The following is an 18,279-nucleotide window of genomic DNA, read 5'->3' on the forward strand; positions in this document are numbered from 1 at the left end:
TTTAATTTTTTTCTAAGTATTCTAGTCTTTCTTCCTGGAGAAGAGTTATCAGTGGTGGAGAGAATAAATTATGTTTTCCTAATGTCTAATCCAAAGCAGAGGGCAGGACCCGAGAGTGCCACGACTGGTTGAAAGTGTCAATTAGGAGAAGTCTCCTGCTGTTCATTTCTATTGTGGAGAGATTGCACCATCACTGGGAGGAAGTGTGTGCTTCTTCCCTAAGACGCCCCACCCCTCGTGCCAGCAGGTGTTGGCAGGTGTGGCCGGAGGAAAAGAAAAGCTCCCCTCACCTGGGCATTGAGCAAGGATTTGAACTTTGACCTCAGACCCTCAGGTCATGGCTCCCTCAGCCTTCTCCAGCTCTGGGTGCAGAGACTGTGGACTTTGACACCACAGCTGGGCTTTAATCATCCCCCCTCTCAAATCCCACCTCCACAAATGGCGTTCCCTCCTTACATGATGCAGGGCTGTTACATTGCTTCCTTACCACTGGTTTCCAGCAAAGTTAAGCAGTTCTCCATTGCCATCATATTTAATTTTGTTCAATTATGAAAATAAATTGGCTTACAAGTGTTTGCCTCTTGTCTGCATGTGCCAGGTTGGCAAGCCGCCTAACTGCAGCTGTCAGCCGAGTTCTGTAGAAGCTGTGCCAGCATGCATTGTCCCGCTGCTCTTTTGCAGACTTGTCCGCTTAAATTGTCTTTGCATGTTTTTTTGCTTGCTAAGTACTGCAATTATGTTTTCACAAAGGAAAGGTTACTAGGTAATGGCTGAGCTTCCTGGCACCTGACCAGCAGCTTGGACTCTGGACTAAAGAAGTTAATCATCGCTCAGACCTCAGGGCACTTCCTTGGGATTTCCCTCTGCCTGTACCGCAGGATAAACAGAAACACCAAGCTCGTGTTGTTTCTAAATCAAAAATAACCAGATCTGGAAAGGAACGTGGATGTGGAAGAACTAGAACTCTCACATGTTGCTGGTAGAAAGGCAAAATGGTGCGGCCACTTTGGAAAACAGTTTGACAACTGCTTGAAATGTCAAACTTATACTTACCATGTGATCCAGCCATTCTACCCCCAGATAAATATTCAACCGAAATGAAAACTTGTGTCTTGCCAGAGTCTGTGTATCGTGTTCATAGCAGCATTATTCATAATAGCCCCAGAGTGGAAAAAGCCATGTCATCAGCTGATGAACCGATGAACAAATGTGATAGATCTGGTGTGTTATTCGGCCACATACAGGAGTGATGCATGCTACAACACAGATGAGTCTCACGACATCGTACTGAGTGAAGGGAGCTCATTTTTATGAAATCTCTAGAGGAGACAAAGCTATAGGCACAGAAAGCAAATTAGTGGTTCCCTGGGGGTGGGGTGGGGATTGACTGCAGACAGCACAGGCACCTTAGGGTGATGGACGGGTCTTAGAACGGGGCTGTGGGATGATGGCACAGCTGTGCAAATCAACTGACAGCTCACGGAATTCATGAGTGGTTTCCTCAACAGATAAGTTACACCTCCATAACGCTGTTTTTGAGAAACCCACTGAGACTGGGATCAGTGTTAGCACTCTGTTTATGCAGTCAGTACACATTAACTGGGGACTCCCCGCCCTATGATGCAGAAGACGGGGGCAGGACAGACCCCCTCCCTCCTCCACGGGCTTGATCTCCGGGGACAGCTGTCAGTGTGATGGGCCTGGCCCACCTCTCACCCGGAGCGCCGCACCCGCGAGGCTGCAGGTGCAGGGGAGCCGTCTGCTTGGGAAGACAGGCACCGTTGACAGCAAGTAGCCAGAGGGGCAGCAGTTCTGAATGCACGTCTGAGTTGAATCTGAGATACAGGGGGTTCTGAGAGGGCAGCTCGGATCTCGCCTGGGGCTTGTCCCTGTGTCTGAGTCTCTGGGCCACTTGAGTCTATATTGTTGTAAGCAGTCTTTTCTCACACATCCAAATTTGATCCGGGATGATTTTCAGTGCACGATAAGATCCTTATTTGTTTATGCCTCAAGCTCTGTTTACTTCGTTTGTATATTCATGTGGAAGCCACTTTGGGATACACACGCACTCAGAGGGAGAGAGAAGGTTTAATTCTGTCAGACTGATCATTTTGGGCATTACTACTTTGGAAACTTTTGGGTACCACTGTTGAATTCACGTTACAAACTGAGCAGTTGAACTCAGCCTGGGGTTCCCTGTACCCCTTTCTGTTTCTAAGCACAGCCTTGGACTTCTTGGGGAAATAATAGTTGAAAATGCTAAATGTAAATAAAGAAGAAATACGTATACCCTTAGACCCAGAATTTCCACCAAGATTAGAAATTACTCCTGTAGCTGTACTGACCGTGTGTGCAAGGAGAGTGCCTGGACCTCCTTGTCGTGGCAGCATAAGACCGAAAGCCCTCAGTGTCCCTCGGGGGCTGGCAAATGCAGCTGGGCACTGCGTTGACAGCACAGTACAAAGCAGCCCTGTGTGTGCTCGGGGAGATTTTCATATTCCACATTGATGAAGCGTGTGCTGTTATTTTGGAGTGTGGGGAAAGTGGGTGCACATGTGTACTTCTGCACACACAGACCATCTCCAGGGCACCCAGGGAGGGAATCAAGAAGCTGTGGATGAGGCTCAGCACTCAGCATCCTGTGGTAGGGGCAGAGGGAAATCCCGAGGAAGTGCCCTGAGGTCTGAGCGATGATTAACTTCTTTAGTCCAGAGTCCGAGCTGCTGCTCAGCTCTTCATTCTCTTTTGAACCACTGGGTTCTTTTTTTTTTTTTTTTTAACTTTGTTCCTGTATTACCTTTTTAGGAAAGAAAAGCTCCCCATCCAAATTTTTTTTAAAAATATTGCTGAGTTCATACCCTGCTTATAGGCATATAAATACATGTAGATGGAGACATACAGATAGATGGAGGTAGATGGTGCAGGCTTCCTGCATTCAGGACACTAAGTGTGCATGGCCATTAACCCAACAATTCCATCTTTAGGATTTGTCCGAGGTAAGTTATCAGAAATATATAAAAAGATTTACATACAGAGATGTTAGTCATAGTGTTAATTGTAATATTAAAAAGTTGGAAACAGTTGGGTCAATAAATTCTAATGCTCTATTCTGTGCAGCTGTTTAAAATCCCACTCTAGATTCTTGAGTAATCTCTAGGTCCTCCAGTATTCTCTAGAGCAGTGCTGAGCAATAGAACTGTCTGCAGTGAGGACGTGTTCTTTGTGCTGTCCAGTACGATAGCCACTGGCCACATGTGGCTATTGAACCCTTGAAATGTGGTTAGTGGGACTGAGGGACAAAATTTTTAATTTTATTTAAATTGGACTTCATTAAATGTTTTTTACAAAACTTCATTAAATTTAAATAGCCACGTGTGGCTAGCTGCTCCCATATTGGAAAACACAATTCTAGAGTCTACAATGGGTTGGCACACTTTCTGTAAAAGGCCAGACAGTGACTGAGGCTTTGCAGGCCATATGTTGTGTGTCACAGCTACCCAGCTTGCTGTGGGGATGAGAAGCAGCCCTAGGCAATAGTAAATGGGTGAGCACGGTGGTGTTCCAGTAATACCATTAGAAAACAGGCAGGGGCCAGGTGTGGCCTCTGAACCATAGTTTGCTGACCCCGGTTCTAGAAGAAAATCATGTGTTTGCTATATTAAGCGCAGGAAAATAGGCTTCAGAACCATATACACAGAGAGGCCCTGTATTTCTTTGAAAATACCACCAGGCCCATGTTTCGCCAAAGCTTCTGTACCCACTGTTCGCAAATCCCTCCCTAGCCCTTCTCTGTTACATATCCCCCTCATCTCACAAGCTTTCCACAGTGGATGCGTCATCAGGAGGAAAAGTGTATTTATTTTTTTGGGTTTTTTGTTTGTTTTTTACAAAATTATAACAAACTCACCTAAATAGCCAACAGAATTTGAATTATTTGGAACTATTTCTGTGATATAGCATAAAAATAGAAAAGTAACAGGAATAAAAATTGAAAATGGGGTCTCATGATAGAAGCTGTTCTTTTTACTAAAACATACCCTTTAAACTCTGACACATTGGGGATGTTATTTCTCTCTTTAGAATTGTTTTGAATTTTTAAGATCAAAATCCTTGAAGGCTTTCTTGTGGAAATTGATGAACTTATTCTAAAATTCACATGGAAATGCAAAGGACCTTGAGCAGCCAGAACTTTGAAAGTGAAGAATGAAGTTGAAAGACTAACACTTCCTGGTTTCAAGACTCATAAAGCTACAGTGATCAAGACAGCATGGCATCGGCATAAAGACAGGTCAGTGGAACAGTACAGAAAGTCCAGAAATAGACACACACATCTGTGGACAACTGAGTTTTGACGAAGGTTCAAAGACAGTTTAGTGGAGAAAGGATGGTTTTCCACCAATGATGCTGGAATAATTGGATATGCAAAAAGGTGAACTTGGATCCAATCCTCATATAATTCACAAAAATTAACCCAAAATGCATCATGAACCTATAAACTTTATAGGACAAAACCTTTGTGACTTTGGGTTAGGCAAAGCTTTCTTAGATACATCATCAGAAGCACACTCCACAGAAGAATGCGTTGATAAACGAACGTCACCAAAATAAAAACTGTGCTTTGAAAGACGTTAAGAGAATGAAAAGACAAGCCACAGACTGAGAGAAAATATTTGCAGATATTATATATAAGGACTTGTATCTAGAATACAGAAAGAGCTCTCAAAACTCAATAAGAAAACAAAAATTCAGTTTTTTAGTGGGCAGGAAAAGATTTGAAAAGACACTTCACCGAAGATACAGAGATGGCAAATAAGCACGTGAAAAGATGCTGCATGTCATTAGTCATTAGGAAAATGGGAATTAAAACCACAAGGAGGACCGGCCCCGTGGCTGAGCGGTTAAGTGCTCGCGCTCCGCTGCTGGCGGCCCGGGTCCGGATCCCAGGCGCGCACCGACACACCACTTCTCCGGCTATGCTGAGGCCACGTCCCACATACAGCAACTGGAAGGATGTGCAGCTGTGACATACAACCATCTACTGGGGCTTTGGGGGGAAAAAAATAAATCTTTAAAAAAAAAAAAAACCACAAGGAAATATCACTATACCCTCTTAGAGTGGTTTAGATTTAAGACCAACACCACGTACCGGTGAGGACGTGGAGGAGCTGGACCTCTACACAGCTCGTGTGGACGTCGAATGGTGCGGCCACTTTGGAAAACCGTTTGACAGGTTCTTAAAAAGCTAAATGTACACCTGCCGAGTGATCCAGCCTTTGCACTCCTGGGGACTTACCAGAGAAGTGAAAGCAGCATCCGCACAGAGACATGAGTGTGAATGTTCATCGAGGCTTTATCTAACAGCCTGACACTGGAGACGACTCCTGTCCTGTCCATCAGCCCATGAATGGACAAAGCCTGTGTTCTCTCCATGCGGTGGGATGCTGCTGGGCCATAAAAAGGAAAGAATGCAACCACCACGTGGATGGCTCTCAAAATAATTTTGCAGAGTGAAAGATGCCAGACAAAAAAGAGTATATACTGTACAATTCCACTTCTAGAAAATTCTAGAAATTGCAATTCACCTGTAGTGACAGGAAGCAGACCCGTGGTTACCTGGGGGTGAGGGTGGGGAGGGGTGGGGTCATTACAAGGGGCCCAGGAAACTTGGGGTGATGGGTGCATTTATTATCTTGATTGCAGTGATGGTTTGCAGGTGTGTCTGGATGCTAAAACTGATCAAATTGTGCACTTGCAGGACGTGTCGTTTATTGTGTGTCACTCCTCAATATTGCTGTAAAAAAAATTTTAAGTAAATTATGGCACTTGAATGCTTCATTTCTGTTTCCAGAGTTGTCTTGAATTTTTAAGACCTCAAAATAAAACTTGTAGGTGTACCTTAAGGAACGTATGGTAAGTTACTTTCCATACGCATCATTGGGATTTTATTTGTGAGTTTCACAGTTTATTTTTGATCTTTATGATCCCCTAGAGAATCGCCCGGTGTTGGGCTGTCGGGAGCTCGTCTTCAGAAACCTCTCCAAGATCCTTCCCGCCATCTGTCATGACATCACCGACTGGGTGCCGGGGACCAGGGTGAAGTCCGCGCAGCTGCTAGCAGTGCTCCTGCTTCACGCAGAAGACCACGTCACGCAGCACCTGGAACTCCTCCTCAGAGCCCTGCTCCGTGCATGTGCCGACGAGGAGAGGGCCGTGGTCAGCAGCGTGAGTGTCCTTTTTCTAATCATATTTATTGAGCTATAACTTCTGTACTGTAAAATTCACCCTTTTTAGGTATGCAGGTCTGTGAATTTTGACAAACATGGATAGTCATGTAATCACCACCACAATTAAGGTACAGAAGGTGTCTGTGGCCCCCAAGATGTCCCTCAGGTCTTTCTATATCCAACCCCCCCACCACGCCCAGCCCCTGCAGCCACTGATCTGTTTTCTGTGCCTGTCAGGAATGGCATTTAGAGGTTCATCTCCAGAGGAGTCGAGCAAATGGCTCTCTGTGTTGTTGTGGTTCCGTTTTTGTCATTATGACCCTGTGCATATTGCCATGACTCTATGTGTATAGTTATGACCCTGTGCGTGTCATTGTGGTTCTGTGTGTGTCGATTATATAAGTGTGCTGTACACCTGGCAGGCCCTACGTGGTCTGCTTCCAGGGACCACACCACTGACACATGCAGAGTTGCCCCTGTGAGTCTAGCTCAGGCAGCCAGGGCTGCCTGGCTCTGACAGTCTCCCCAGCCCTGCAGGCTCTGTGGGGAGGCCCAAGCGGATGCTCTGACGGCCTTGGTGTTCAGGGCCCCTTGTCCATTTTCTGACGTCCAGCATCTCTTTGTCCTTTCTCACTCCTGCCAACCACTCAGCTGGCAATTAGCACCGCCATTTGTGAGTGGACAGAAGCAGGTGAGCCTCCCAGACACATCAGGTCTGCTTCCCTTCTCATTATGACTGTCACAGGTGCTCAGCCTCTTGGCACCTGTGCTGACCAGTGGTCACCCACGTGGACCCCACTTTGGACGTGCACAGAGAGAATGAGGCGTGGGGCCCATGACAGTGGCCTGGCACGGTGGAGTATGTCCCTGTAATTATGTCCTTTTGAGGGTGTTGTGTAAATGGAATCCTACAGTGTGGGTCCTTGGGGTTGGCCTTTCTCCCTCTTCCTAATGCCCTGGGACCTGCCAAGCCGTCGTGTGCGTCAGAAGTCCATTCCTTCTTATTGCCACGTAGGATTCCACAGCATGGAGGTGCCCGAGTGTGTTTGACTATATGTTAATAAGGAGTCTAGGTCACTGGTAGCAGAGGAGGGGTGTGAGGTGGAAAACCCTGCTAGGACTTAGCCCCCCGGCAAGCTAGACCCACGCTGCCTGAAAATCCAGGTGATGTGAACTTCTCACGGAAGTTCCGAGGGTCATGAGAGGACTTACCCGTCTGTCATGAGCGTTTTGAGCACACGCCGGGAAGAGACTGTCATACAGGACTGTTTCTGGTGGGTGAGAAGCCTTGCAGGGCAGACGCAGAAGAATGAGGGCAGAAAGAAACACAGTGGGACCCCAGAGGGAGTGTGGGCAGCCCCTCAGCTCTCTTCCTTTCTCTCCCAGTGTACAAGGTCTGCAGAGCTCATCGGGACGTTCGTCAGCCCTGAAGTATTTCTGAAGTTGATCTTGTCGATGCTGAAAAAGTCGCCCTCCCCCTCCAGCCTCCTCATCTTGGCTTCGGTCATCCGAGGCTGCCCAAGGGAAGCCCTCCAGCCACACCTCAAGGTCATCGCCACAGAGCTGGCCCAGGCTCACATCTCTCAAGGGTCTGAGAACGTAAGAGTGTGGGAGAGAGTGGGAGGTCGAGAGCGTCGTAAAGTAAACCCATCAGCATTACACAGACGGGAGTGTCCCCTGCCGACTGCCGCTACACATAATTACTGACGGATACTGGTAATCCGCCCAGGCTATGTCTGCACGAGGTCCTCAGCCCTGTCAGAGATACCTGACCGACATGGTCACCAGGACGCTGCCACTGATGGTCTCCTGTGTGAGGACCCACGTGTTTCCTGTCTCATTCTGCTCCGTCCAGCACAGTGGCCACTTAAAATTAAGCAAATTAAAAATGCTGTTCCTCAGTCACACTGGCCGCCTTTCGAGCACCCAGTAGCCACTTGCAGCCAGTGCCTGCTGTGTGGGACAGCACAGAATAGAGCACGTCCATCGAGAACAGTTCTGTCAGACCGCACTGCTGTGCGTGGTGTCGGGCCTAGAGAGGGTCGCACAGTTGGCAGCTCTGACAGAGCCCACCTCTTCCCGATGCCCGAGACGAAGGTGCGAGTCAGCCCATCCATCTGTTCTCCCACATCAGATTAGTATAGATGCTCATCGTCAGCTTTCACCACGAGCTTATTCTTTATCCACGTCACTTGGCATTCTAATAACGTGCTTAAAAGAGGCAGCCTGATGGTTTGGCAGACTGTCATTGGAATCTCTACTTAGGTATTACACATTTGTGTCATTTTAAATTGAGCAGTAAATACATTACATCTGAAGCTGAAGCAATCTGGGAAGGTAGGCTTAGTTGTTTGGAATAATGTATAATTGTTTGTTATTAAAGAAAAGATAATAACTTTGCTTTTGTTTGGCCATGACAGGCTTACGCCCTGTAAACCTTTGCACTGGATTGCAGCCTTCCATATCTCTCTGCAGAGAAACAAGGGTCTGCCTCAGCCAGTTGTCTGTCCCGGGCGGTACAGGCCTCAGGACGCAGCCAGAGGCTGGTGCTTCCCCAGCTCAATAGTTGACAATGACTGCTGTCGCCACAAAGCTGGGCCCAGAGGGAGGGACCAGCCCCTGATCTGGGCACTGGCTCTGCTTCCACGCTGTGTCTGGTCCTTCATCACAGTGCTTCCTCTGACCCCAGAGCAGCAGCGTGTGCAGTTCAGTCGTAATAAACCATTGTAATAAACCTGCAAAGCGGTTTCTGTATTACAGAGGGCGGGGTAGAGCTGAGGGCCCAGAGAGAGGGCGTATCAAGGGGCTGTCTCGTCTGTTCTTGGTGTTTCCAGCCACATTCCAACTTTTCCCAAAATTTATTTTTAACATAATCATCAAATCTGTGCAAGTTCTGCATTTTTACCCACGAGCAGTTCTGATTTTGATTCCTCTATCTTGGGTTGCGAGACAGAAGCATTTTTTTTTTTCTAGAAGGGAATAACTTAGAAATTTGTGTAGTGTTTAAATATGTATCTTATAAACTTGGTAGCAAAGAAAATGTAATTTTCATATCTTCATGTTGGTTGGAGAAAAATTTAATCCTTTAATCTACCAAGTTCAAACTATGTGTTTGGCTCCTCATCTTCTAGTTTTTTCAAGGAAGAACTTAGTCAATGATCTTTTAAACAGAGAGACACCTTTGTAGTAGAGTTCCATCACACCTAGGCGTCTCTCCAGCTGTGTTCCAGCCCTTTGGCCAGGCCAGGAACCAGTCATTAACAAAAGCCCAGGACACACATTCTGTTCTTTTCTTAACAGACTTAAAATAACCAGAAGAAACAAACAGCTCAGGTTTTGGCAGAGGCATTTCTGCTTCTGCATTGACGTGCCTTCCTGCTCTTCTGTGGCAGGGAGGGTGTGTCTCACGTGCATGTTCACTCATGGCCTTTAGGAGGTAGTTGATGTTTCCTGCAGTTACTCTCCAGTGGCTGTAAGAATAGGCTGTGCATAACACACTGAAATTTAAAGACTCCTAAGCATGTGTGTGAACCGGGAGCCTGGCTGTCGAGGGTCAGGCTGAGTGGGAGGGACATCACAGGTCTCGGCCAAGCTCGCACCTGCGGCTTAGCTCGGGGAACTCGATCCTCGTCTTTGAAACATGTTTGTTTAGTGACAAGTAACTGAAATGAGGAAGTTGTTGGATGACATCAGGATAACTCATTTATTCCTGTTTAAAGAAAACCAAGAGTGCAGGCATGTCGTTGCCACTACTGAAACGTAAAGTCTCCAGCACTTTCTCTGGTGCACTCCTGGCATCTCAGATGACACTGTTTCAGGAGCCAGAACAACTGAGCGTCGTTTCCCACCGTGTCTTTTTTTCTTTTTCGCTCTGTGTGTGTGTAGGTAGAAGTTGAAATTCTCTGGTTAAATATAGAGAAATCTACCCATCTTAAGGCCTGGTTTCCTCAGAGACGGTGCCGTACCCACAGCAGGAGGTGATGCTCATAGACACATAAGTTACTACAGTGCGTGGGTGTGTCGTGAGGCAGCTCAGCAAAGCTAACAGTGGCACCATCTTAAAAAGTGAATTCCCTTTTATTTTAATTGAAAAATAATATCTTCTTAAATACATATGTATTATGGGTCCTTTTCAAAATTAGCCAAAATCTTGTCCTCAAAAAATCAATCAATCGGTCCAGGTCTAAAAGAAATGGGGCTGTGGGAAAAGGAAGGTCTGTGGCTTCTCGTGGGTGTAGGGGTGCCCAGTGCTCCGGCCAGCTCCCCCAGTGGAGCGGGCTGGTGTCCCACTCCTGCAGGCGACGTGTGTGCCCCGTGTGGTTCTGGTCTCCTGAGGTGACGGCAGGGAGGGCCGGGGATGCGTGGACCAGACTCTTCTGTGATCAGTGTGAATTTTTTGTTTAAACTTCCATGATTTATCTCACTTATGAATGTGTCGTGGAGATTTAGGACTGATTCTGAGTTTAGAACTAATTCTTTTTCTAGCCAGATAATCACCAGACTCTTTTGAACTCACACCCCCATTAGTAAAAGAGTTCAGGCAGATACCTCCATTATGTGTGTGCTTGTTTATTTACAAGTCGTATTTGCAAGTTGCGCACATGACCACTGTCCCAACTTGCTCTGTGCCGTGTGAAGCACAGTAATGTAGACGTGTCGGAGGGGCGCCGTGAGAGGTGAACATAGTGGCAGCCTTAGGAGTTCTCCTGTGCCCCCTGCCACGCCTGGCCCGTTCTGTAGTTGATGAGGCTTAAGCCCCTGGGGGTGAGCAATTGCATCGACCCACCAAGACGTCACCGTGTTGTCTCCCCATGAGTCAGCAAGCATTTTCTGAACCATTTATTTTTGTTAACGCTTAGTATTATTTATTTATTTTTGTTAACAATATTATAGAAATATTCAAAAGTGCACAAAAGCAGAGAGAGTAGTAGAAAGAACCTCCACATACCCGTCGCCAGCGTCAACAATCATCGACTCTCTCATGCTCTTATTTTATTACCTCACGCCACCTTTTTTTTTTTTTTAACTTTGGTGGGTGGAGTGGGGAGAGCTGGAGCTTTTTGAAGCAAATCCAAGATGCCCTGTCATTTCACTTGTAAATTCTACAGTATGTATTGCTGACACATAAGAACTTTTTAAAAACATAACTAAAATACCATTAAGCATTTAACAAAATTAACATGAATTTCCTAATTCTCAGTCTGCGTTCAGTTTCCCCTGTTGTCTAAAAGAATGCCCTCTTCATAGTTGGTGTGTTTGAATCCGTGGCCCAACGTGAGTCCCCATGGCTCTCCATGGCTCTGTGTCTCTCGATGTGGGTGGGCCTTGTCTGAGCCCTCGTGTTGGCAGTGGGAGGTGGCCCGGGGTGAGCGGCTGATGGTGCCCCCTGCTCTCTTCACAGCACCTCTACGGGGAGCACCTGCTGCTCTGCGTGCAAGCTTTGATTGCAGTGTGCCAGGAGGACTGCAGAGGGTCCGGCCTGCAGCTCATGAAAGTGCTGGTGACCGTAATGGCCTTCTCGGGTGCCACGGGCCTTGGTGACAAGGTGAGGTTGGTGGAGAGCTCTCCTGCTTTGCTGGTGGGTGGTGGAGCTTCTGCCCAGGAAGGGGCTCATCTCTGAACAAAATGGAATTGTCGTCTGTAAATCTCCTCTGCTTTTGAATTCCAAGCCTGAGGCAGCCTGACTCAGGTTGACTAGCAAAGATGGAAGAATTAGAACATTGGGAGTGAGTCATTCATGAAGTGGCCTTAGTGGGTACACAGGATTTTAGATCCCCTCCAACTGTCAGTTTATTTTAGTATCTCAGAGTAAAGACAACTTCTTAATCTTGGGATCCACCACGGAGAAACAGACAAGAAATGAGACCATCCTGCCCTTAAGTCTGTGTGTTTGAGTGTGGTTAAAAACACGCACGTTCGGCTGAAAGTCTGGAGAAAAAATAATATCATAATTTGCCTATTTCATTGCAGCCCAGCTTTACCAAGTTATTTCTGTTCCACTGGCTCTATGTTTAGGCTTAAAAATCTTCTGATGGCCAATTCCCCGAGGGCTCCGAGGATCATCCGGAGACCCAGGTGTGTTGCCTCTTTCCTGAGAACTGAGAACTTGGTTTTTCCATTTGGTTCTCTCTCGACAGCACTTGGGCAGACCCCTATCTGTGAGCTGACCTGCATGATGGAGAGGGCGGTTCCGTATTGAAGGGGCTCACTGTCCTCCTGCTCTTTCTCAGGCCTTTCTAAACTTTGTTTAATTTCTCTCTTTAAAAACCACCTTTCGAAAGGGCATGTGTCGTAGCAGGCGACATGTCACACTAGGGCCATAAGTACCAGCAAGAGCTGAGTCCGCGTGCCTAGGCAGCCGTCGGATTACAGGTGAGTCTGCAGAACAGGGTCAGGCACCGGCAGCTGCACCGGTGTCTCGAGCACTTCCTAGCGTTTCTGAACTCCGAGGAGAAGGGCACAGGTTAGAGGGGCTCCGGCTGTATCTCCTAGTCTTCCTCATCCTCTGATCCCCCAGAGCAGCAGAGTCACTGTCATCTGAAGGTCTGGTCAGGTAGAGAGTGAGCAGGAGGACACAGGATGATGTTTGACCAACAAACATAGTTTAAGTCCCTTCAATTCAGTTCCTGAAAACCACCTCCTCCCTCTTCTTCGTAAACTGAGCCCCAGCTGGCGCCCCAGCTCTCCACTCTGCAGAAGGCGCACAAGGACGACTCGGAGAGAGCGACCTCTTGGAGGAGGCCCGGGGGCATTTCCGCTGAATTTCTTAGGAAATGCACATTTGTCTGTTTGGTGATTCGTTGTATGGTTGGCATTGATGTAACACGAAGGGAAATTGAGGTTGTAAAACTGGCGCCTGCCATCCTGGCTCCCCAGTCTGTGCTTCCGAGGTGTCCGTTTTGTCCTGCTTCCTCACCGGGTGAACACTCACAGTGACCTGGTGGTTCTAGCGGTCGTGTGCCAGTGTTGCTGTCACTCGCAGATGAGGAAGATGGGTCTCCATTGGGAGGGGCTTGAGCCTTAGGAACGGGATTGTCCCAGCCTGCGACTCGCACCTTCCAGGTCCGGGAGACCACGGACGCGCTGGCTGCCGTGGAGAGTGTTGACAGCAGCCAGGACCTCTACCGAGAGCACGTGGGCCCTCTCATGGAGTGGCTGGCCGGATCACACCACGACTGGACTGTCCACTCTGCGGAGCTCCTGCAGTTTAATGTGGTGGTCACCCACTCAGGTGAGCCCCCCACCCCGGCTAGGTTTAGAGCCCAGGTCACGTGGGAGGCCACGCTGGCCCCCGTCACAGACGCAGAGAGATTTCCAATGTGAACCAGAATGCCAAAAACTGAACAGTATTTAACTGAGGGGCATTGCTTAAAAGTAACTCAGAGTCACTCTTGTCTGTGGAGAACGGCATTTTAGGAATAAACCGTTAAGGATGCAAGAACATTATATTGAGGACTGTAATGTAGCTCTTTAAAGCCTGCCCAGGCACACGGCTTTTATGTTAAACCTTGAAAATGTGATTTTCGTGGCCTCCCTTGTGGCCTGTGTTCTTCAAATACATGTAAATGTTACTGCAGAGCTGAGCATGTCCCCGAAAATCAAGGTTTGAGTGTGATGACAGCCCCTCTGAGACCTCACATTTTTATCCAAAAGCCTCCAAATTTGGGTCCTTTCCTGAAATGAGCAATTTTGCTTTCTTATTCTATTAAAGATGTAGAATGCACACTTCAAAATTTTAAGGAGGTTTTCATTAAAGAAATTACAATGACTTATTACACATATCCTGTACTTTTCCAGGTGGCTATAAACTTGTCAAGCAAACTAGTATTTTCTTCATTTAAATTGAATAAAAATTATTTTTCCTTCTAAACTGCTGGCTCTCACAACACATTCTCCTGGTGCTCACCTCCTGCCAACCACTCTCTGGATGTATAAAGTGTGATAATACTCTGGATCTAAAGGAGGGAAGCCATGAATATGATTTCTGTGCTAGTGAGTAATCGTTGTTGAGGGTGCCCAGGACCTAAAAATGGTTCATATCGGTGACCCCAGTGCTATGAGACCTAAGGAAAAAATCCAAAATCGTTGTCAGTTGTATACAAAACTGTGTTTCCAAATTTGAAAAGAAAAACACAGAGGGTTTCTAGCTGTACTGACTGTTTTGTTCAGACACTGTTCTGACTGCTCTACAAACATTAGCTCTTCATACCTTCGTAGCTGTGGGTGGTAGGAACCATCATCCTCATTTCGTAGAGGAGGAAACCTAGGGCACAGAGTGCGTCAGTGACGTGCCCAGGGTCACACAGCACAGAGGACGTCAGTGACGTGCCCAGGGTCACACAGCACAGAGGACGTCAGTGACGTGCCCAGGGTCACACAGCACAGAGGGCGTCAGTGACGTGCCCAGGGTCACACAGCACAGAGGGCGTCAGTGACATGCCCAGGGTCACACAGCACAGAGGGCATCAGTGACATGCCCAGGGTCACACCGCTGGTAACTGGGATGCAAACCTGGCAGCCACACCAGAGCCTGCCCTCGTTCCCCACACCACCATGCCTCTTGGTGGGGCCCAGTGTATTTAATTTCACACTTTTACTGAATGTTATCCAGACAATTGCATGAATCAAATTGCTCCAGTCTTCACTTCACAGACAAGAAAGCCGGGCGAGCGAGCCCTGAGAGACCAGCCTGCCTGCCTTATCAGCAAAGCCAGGGTTTGCGTGGCCGCACCTGAGCTGGTCTCCCTATGATGTGCTATTTCTATTTGAAGTTTTTTAAAGTATTTCTCGTGGTGGTGGCATTCGTGATCGGCACCTTAGAAAACAGACGTATCTGGGCCCACATCTCGTGTCACGCACAGGAAGGTGTGGACTACCGGTATGATGTTAAGTGACAAGAGCTGATTTTAAAGCTTCGATTCAGTAATCCCAGCTATGTTTTCTCCGAGCCCCTCTGTGCGTGCAAGCATGTGTGTGTGTCTGTTCGTGCATGTTTTGTATAAAATCTCAAAGGAAGCATAATGCCATATTTCTAACACAGTGTTCTGGGAGTGTAGATGCTTTTTGCTTTCCTCTTTATTTTTCTGTATTATCCAAGCTTTCTATAATGAGCGTATACTGCTATAATGAACAGAGAAAACAAAAGGATTTAAATAATTTTTTAACTAGGTAAAATTCTTTAATTCCTTATTTATAAAAGTTCTGTAAGAAGATAGCTTTTTAAATTTAATTATAAAACGTTTAAACATACAGAAACATAATTTTCTGAACTTTGAAAAGATAGGGGCACTACAAAGGAAAGGAATAGATTTGAAACCAAACAAAAGGAAAAGAGACTAGGGAATATTTACAGCAGATGTGATGATGTTGAGACCTCTGTCACATAAAACGCATACACAATGAGGGTAGAAGTATTACCCCCAACAAGCAGATGAAATATCTGGGTTGTGTGAAAAGAGTTAATATGACTGGTGAGCAAACAGTCGGAAAAATGCAGCCTTTCTGATAATAAAGAATATGGATTTAAGACTGTAAGATGCCATTTTTTCATCTATCAAATTAGGCCCAAAATTAAAAATCTATCCTTGGTGCTTCCAACTGGAAGCCCTGGGTGTTGCTGGCAGTGTTGGAGCACCTTTACAATTTGATGTTATGTTCTAGAATTATCAGTGTATTCATACCCTTTTATCCAGCAATCAAATTCATGAGAATCTGTCCTAAGGAAATGATCCTAATTATAGAGAAAGCCACATGCCCAAAAGTCTTCAGCAGGGCACAATTTAGTAGCAGAAATTGGAAGAGGCCCAAATACCTTACAGGAAGTTAGCGCCGTAACGATATTTCCATAGAAGAAATGCCCTGGCAACCACTGAAAACGGGCACATCAGCCTTGAGAGCAGCACAGGAAAACATGCGTGTGAGTGAGGAGAAAGAGGGCCTTTGGTCAAATGCACAAGTGTGTCAGTGGGAGCCTGGTGCTGGGAGGCAGACACAAGGACCCTCGAATTGAGTTTTAGCTTCTGGTTTTTGTTTTTTTAACATTCTTAACACCAAGGGGCCTGCTTCAAAAATGCCAACAGACCCCTCCTGCCCCTAGAGGGCCATCAGTGGGAGGGTGGCAAGTGGCACTTCCCTCCGTCTCCATAACGGGCCGTGGCCGTTATGTTCTCTGTCGAAGCCAGAAACCGTGTCTTGTTTCCAGTTTGTTCAAATGTAGAGAGAGTTAGAAAGGCAGAAATGGCTCCAGGAGAGCGAGCCCCTGCAGCTGGGCAGGCCCTGGTCCTGAGGACCAGGTGGGTAGGGGTCCTTCCAGCATCTGGCCTGGCCTCCTTCAGCAAGGGATTTCTTTCTGGATGCCCTGCACTCCGCGCTCACCCCTGGGCCAACCTCACTGTGCTGGCACCTGCCTCGGACGCCTGTCGTGTATGGTGCTGTGTCCCCAGTGGATTTTAATTCTCAGGTGGTACTTGGTGTTGAGCGTACTCACTGGATCCTCAACTTACCCATCTTTCTGTACCATAATATTGACATGCTCTCTACAGTTCTAGGGAATTCTGTTTCTCCTTTTTTTTAATAGGGAGTGTTTGTTTCACACAGACTCTAAGTATTAACAATGACATGCTTAGCCCAGGTCTGTAGAGAAGAGCTGGTAACTTGCACAAGTTAGAAGCGTTCTTTACAGGAGGGGACAATATGACATTCACCAACACTCTGTCCTCTTGCCTATGCATTTCCTCTGTTTTCCTTGGTGATAAAGCCGACTTGGAGGTGGTTCTGTGTTCCTGAGTGCTCTCACCCTCCTCCTCTGATGGAGAAGCGTCCAGACGTTTGTCTTTCGTGTGACGGTGAAAGAAAACAAGCCACCAAGGGTCTGAGCAAACACTTGGTGCTCCCGCATGCTGGAGGTGTCCTGCTCACGGGCCACTCGTCCTGGTGGCGGTTCCTCTGGTTCTGTTTCTTCCCTCAGACCCTCCCATAGCTCAGGTGGGTGAGCTGACCACCTCAGGGCCTCCCTTTGTCATCTCACAGGCACTGACACGAGGTTTGAGATGACGCTTTCTTCTTGAAAGACTGAAGTGGCTCTGCTCACTGTCTGACTTGTTACAGAATTAGCAAACCATGCTGTATAGCAAGATGGTGAGAGCCTGGCCTTCACCAGCTCTGGGACTCGAGTCCTGTCGCAGGCGCGGGGCCTGGCAGGGAGGGTGCTTTGTGGCCGTGTTCTTGTGAATCGCAGCTCATGTCTAGACCCCAGAGGCTGTGTTCTTCCCATCATGATTCTGTGAGTTTCTGGATGCTGAATACCTTTCTCTGTGTTTGAGGTCTTTTTACAGCATGGGGAAAACTGCATCTGTTTCTTCATCTAGTGACAAGTTTGAAAAAGGATGGTGGCTGCCAACTTTAGGGCAAATATTAAACAACTTACATATTCTGAATAATTGATTTGGTTGATCTTTAAAACAGTGCTTGACTTTAATTTTTTTTTAAGAATTAGGAAAAATATTAAAAAAATAGAAAGTTTACATATAGAATTATCGGAGTGATGTAGGGAGATTAAAATGCTCTCAGTTACTTTTCTTTGATCATCACGTCCACCATCCAGAAGGAGCGGAACATGACGGGAGAGGCGTGACTGTGAACCTGTGCTGAGAACACCCTCCCAGAGCACGAACATGCCCCCCTCGCACTCAGCAGAAGGTCTGAGATGGCGGCAGTGCACAGTGGGACTCCCATCCTCCCACCCGGTAGGAACGGGGTTACTGTTTGTTTTCCAGGTCCAGCCCTCGGAGAAGCGCTGCCCCACCTCATCCCCATTCTCAGGAGCTGCCTCCAGCCGGCCCGCGACCCAGCCATGCGCCTGAAGCTCTTCTCCATCCTTTCAGGGGTGCTGCTGAGGGCCAAGGAGACAGTCGACTCCCAGGGGTAGGTCGGCTCTGCCTCCACGCAGGCCCGTCCCACACTGTCCCCCACTCCATGCTGTCCCCCACCCCATACTGTCCTTGTCCCCTACCCTATGATATCCCTCACGCCACGCTGTCCCCTGCCCCATGCCTCA

General features: G+C 47.3%; 1 protein-coding gene across 1 annotated transcript in view; it reads left to right on the top strand.

Moving 5' to 3' along the window:
- Positions 1-18,279, top strand: part of DNAAF5 (dynein axonemal assembly factor 5) — a 52,139-nt gene that overhangs the window by 16,177 nt on the left and 17,683 nt on the right. The window contains exons 5-9 of the mRNA XM_087417427.1: positions 5,990-6,222; positions 7,611-7,823; positions 11,626-11,769; positions 13,287-13,455; positions 17,999-18,146. Of these exons, the coding sequence (XP_087273553.1) occupies positions 5,990-6,222; positions 7,611-7,823; positions 11,626-11,769; positions 13,287-13,455; positions 17,999-18,146 (907 nt within the window). The remainder of the gene's footprint in view (positions 1-5,989; positions 6,223-7,610; positions 7,824-11,625; positions 11,770-13,286; positions 13,456-17,998; positions 18,147-18,279) is intronic.

The sequence above is a fragment of the Ceratotherium simum genome, chromosome 26 (assembly GCF_057802395.1).
Source record: "Ceratotherium simum simum isolate JZ-2026a chromosome 26, ASM5780239v1, whole genome shotgun sequence".
Taxonomy (NCBI): domain Eukaryota; kingdom Metazoa; phylum Chordata; class Mammalia; order Perissodactyla; family Rhinocerotidae; genus Ceratotherium; species Ceratotherium simum.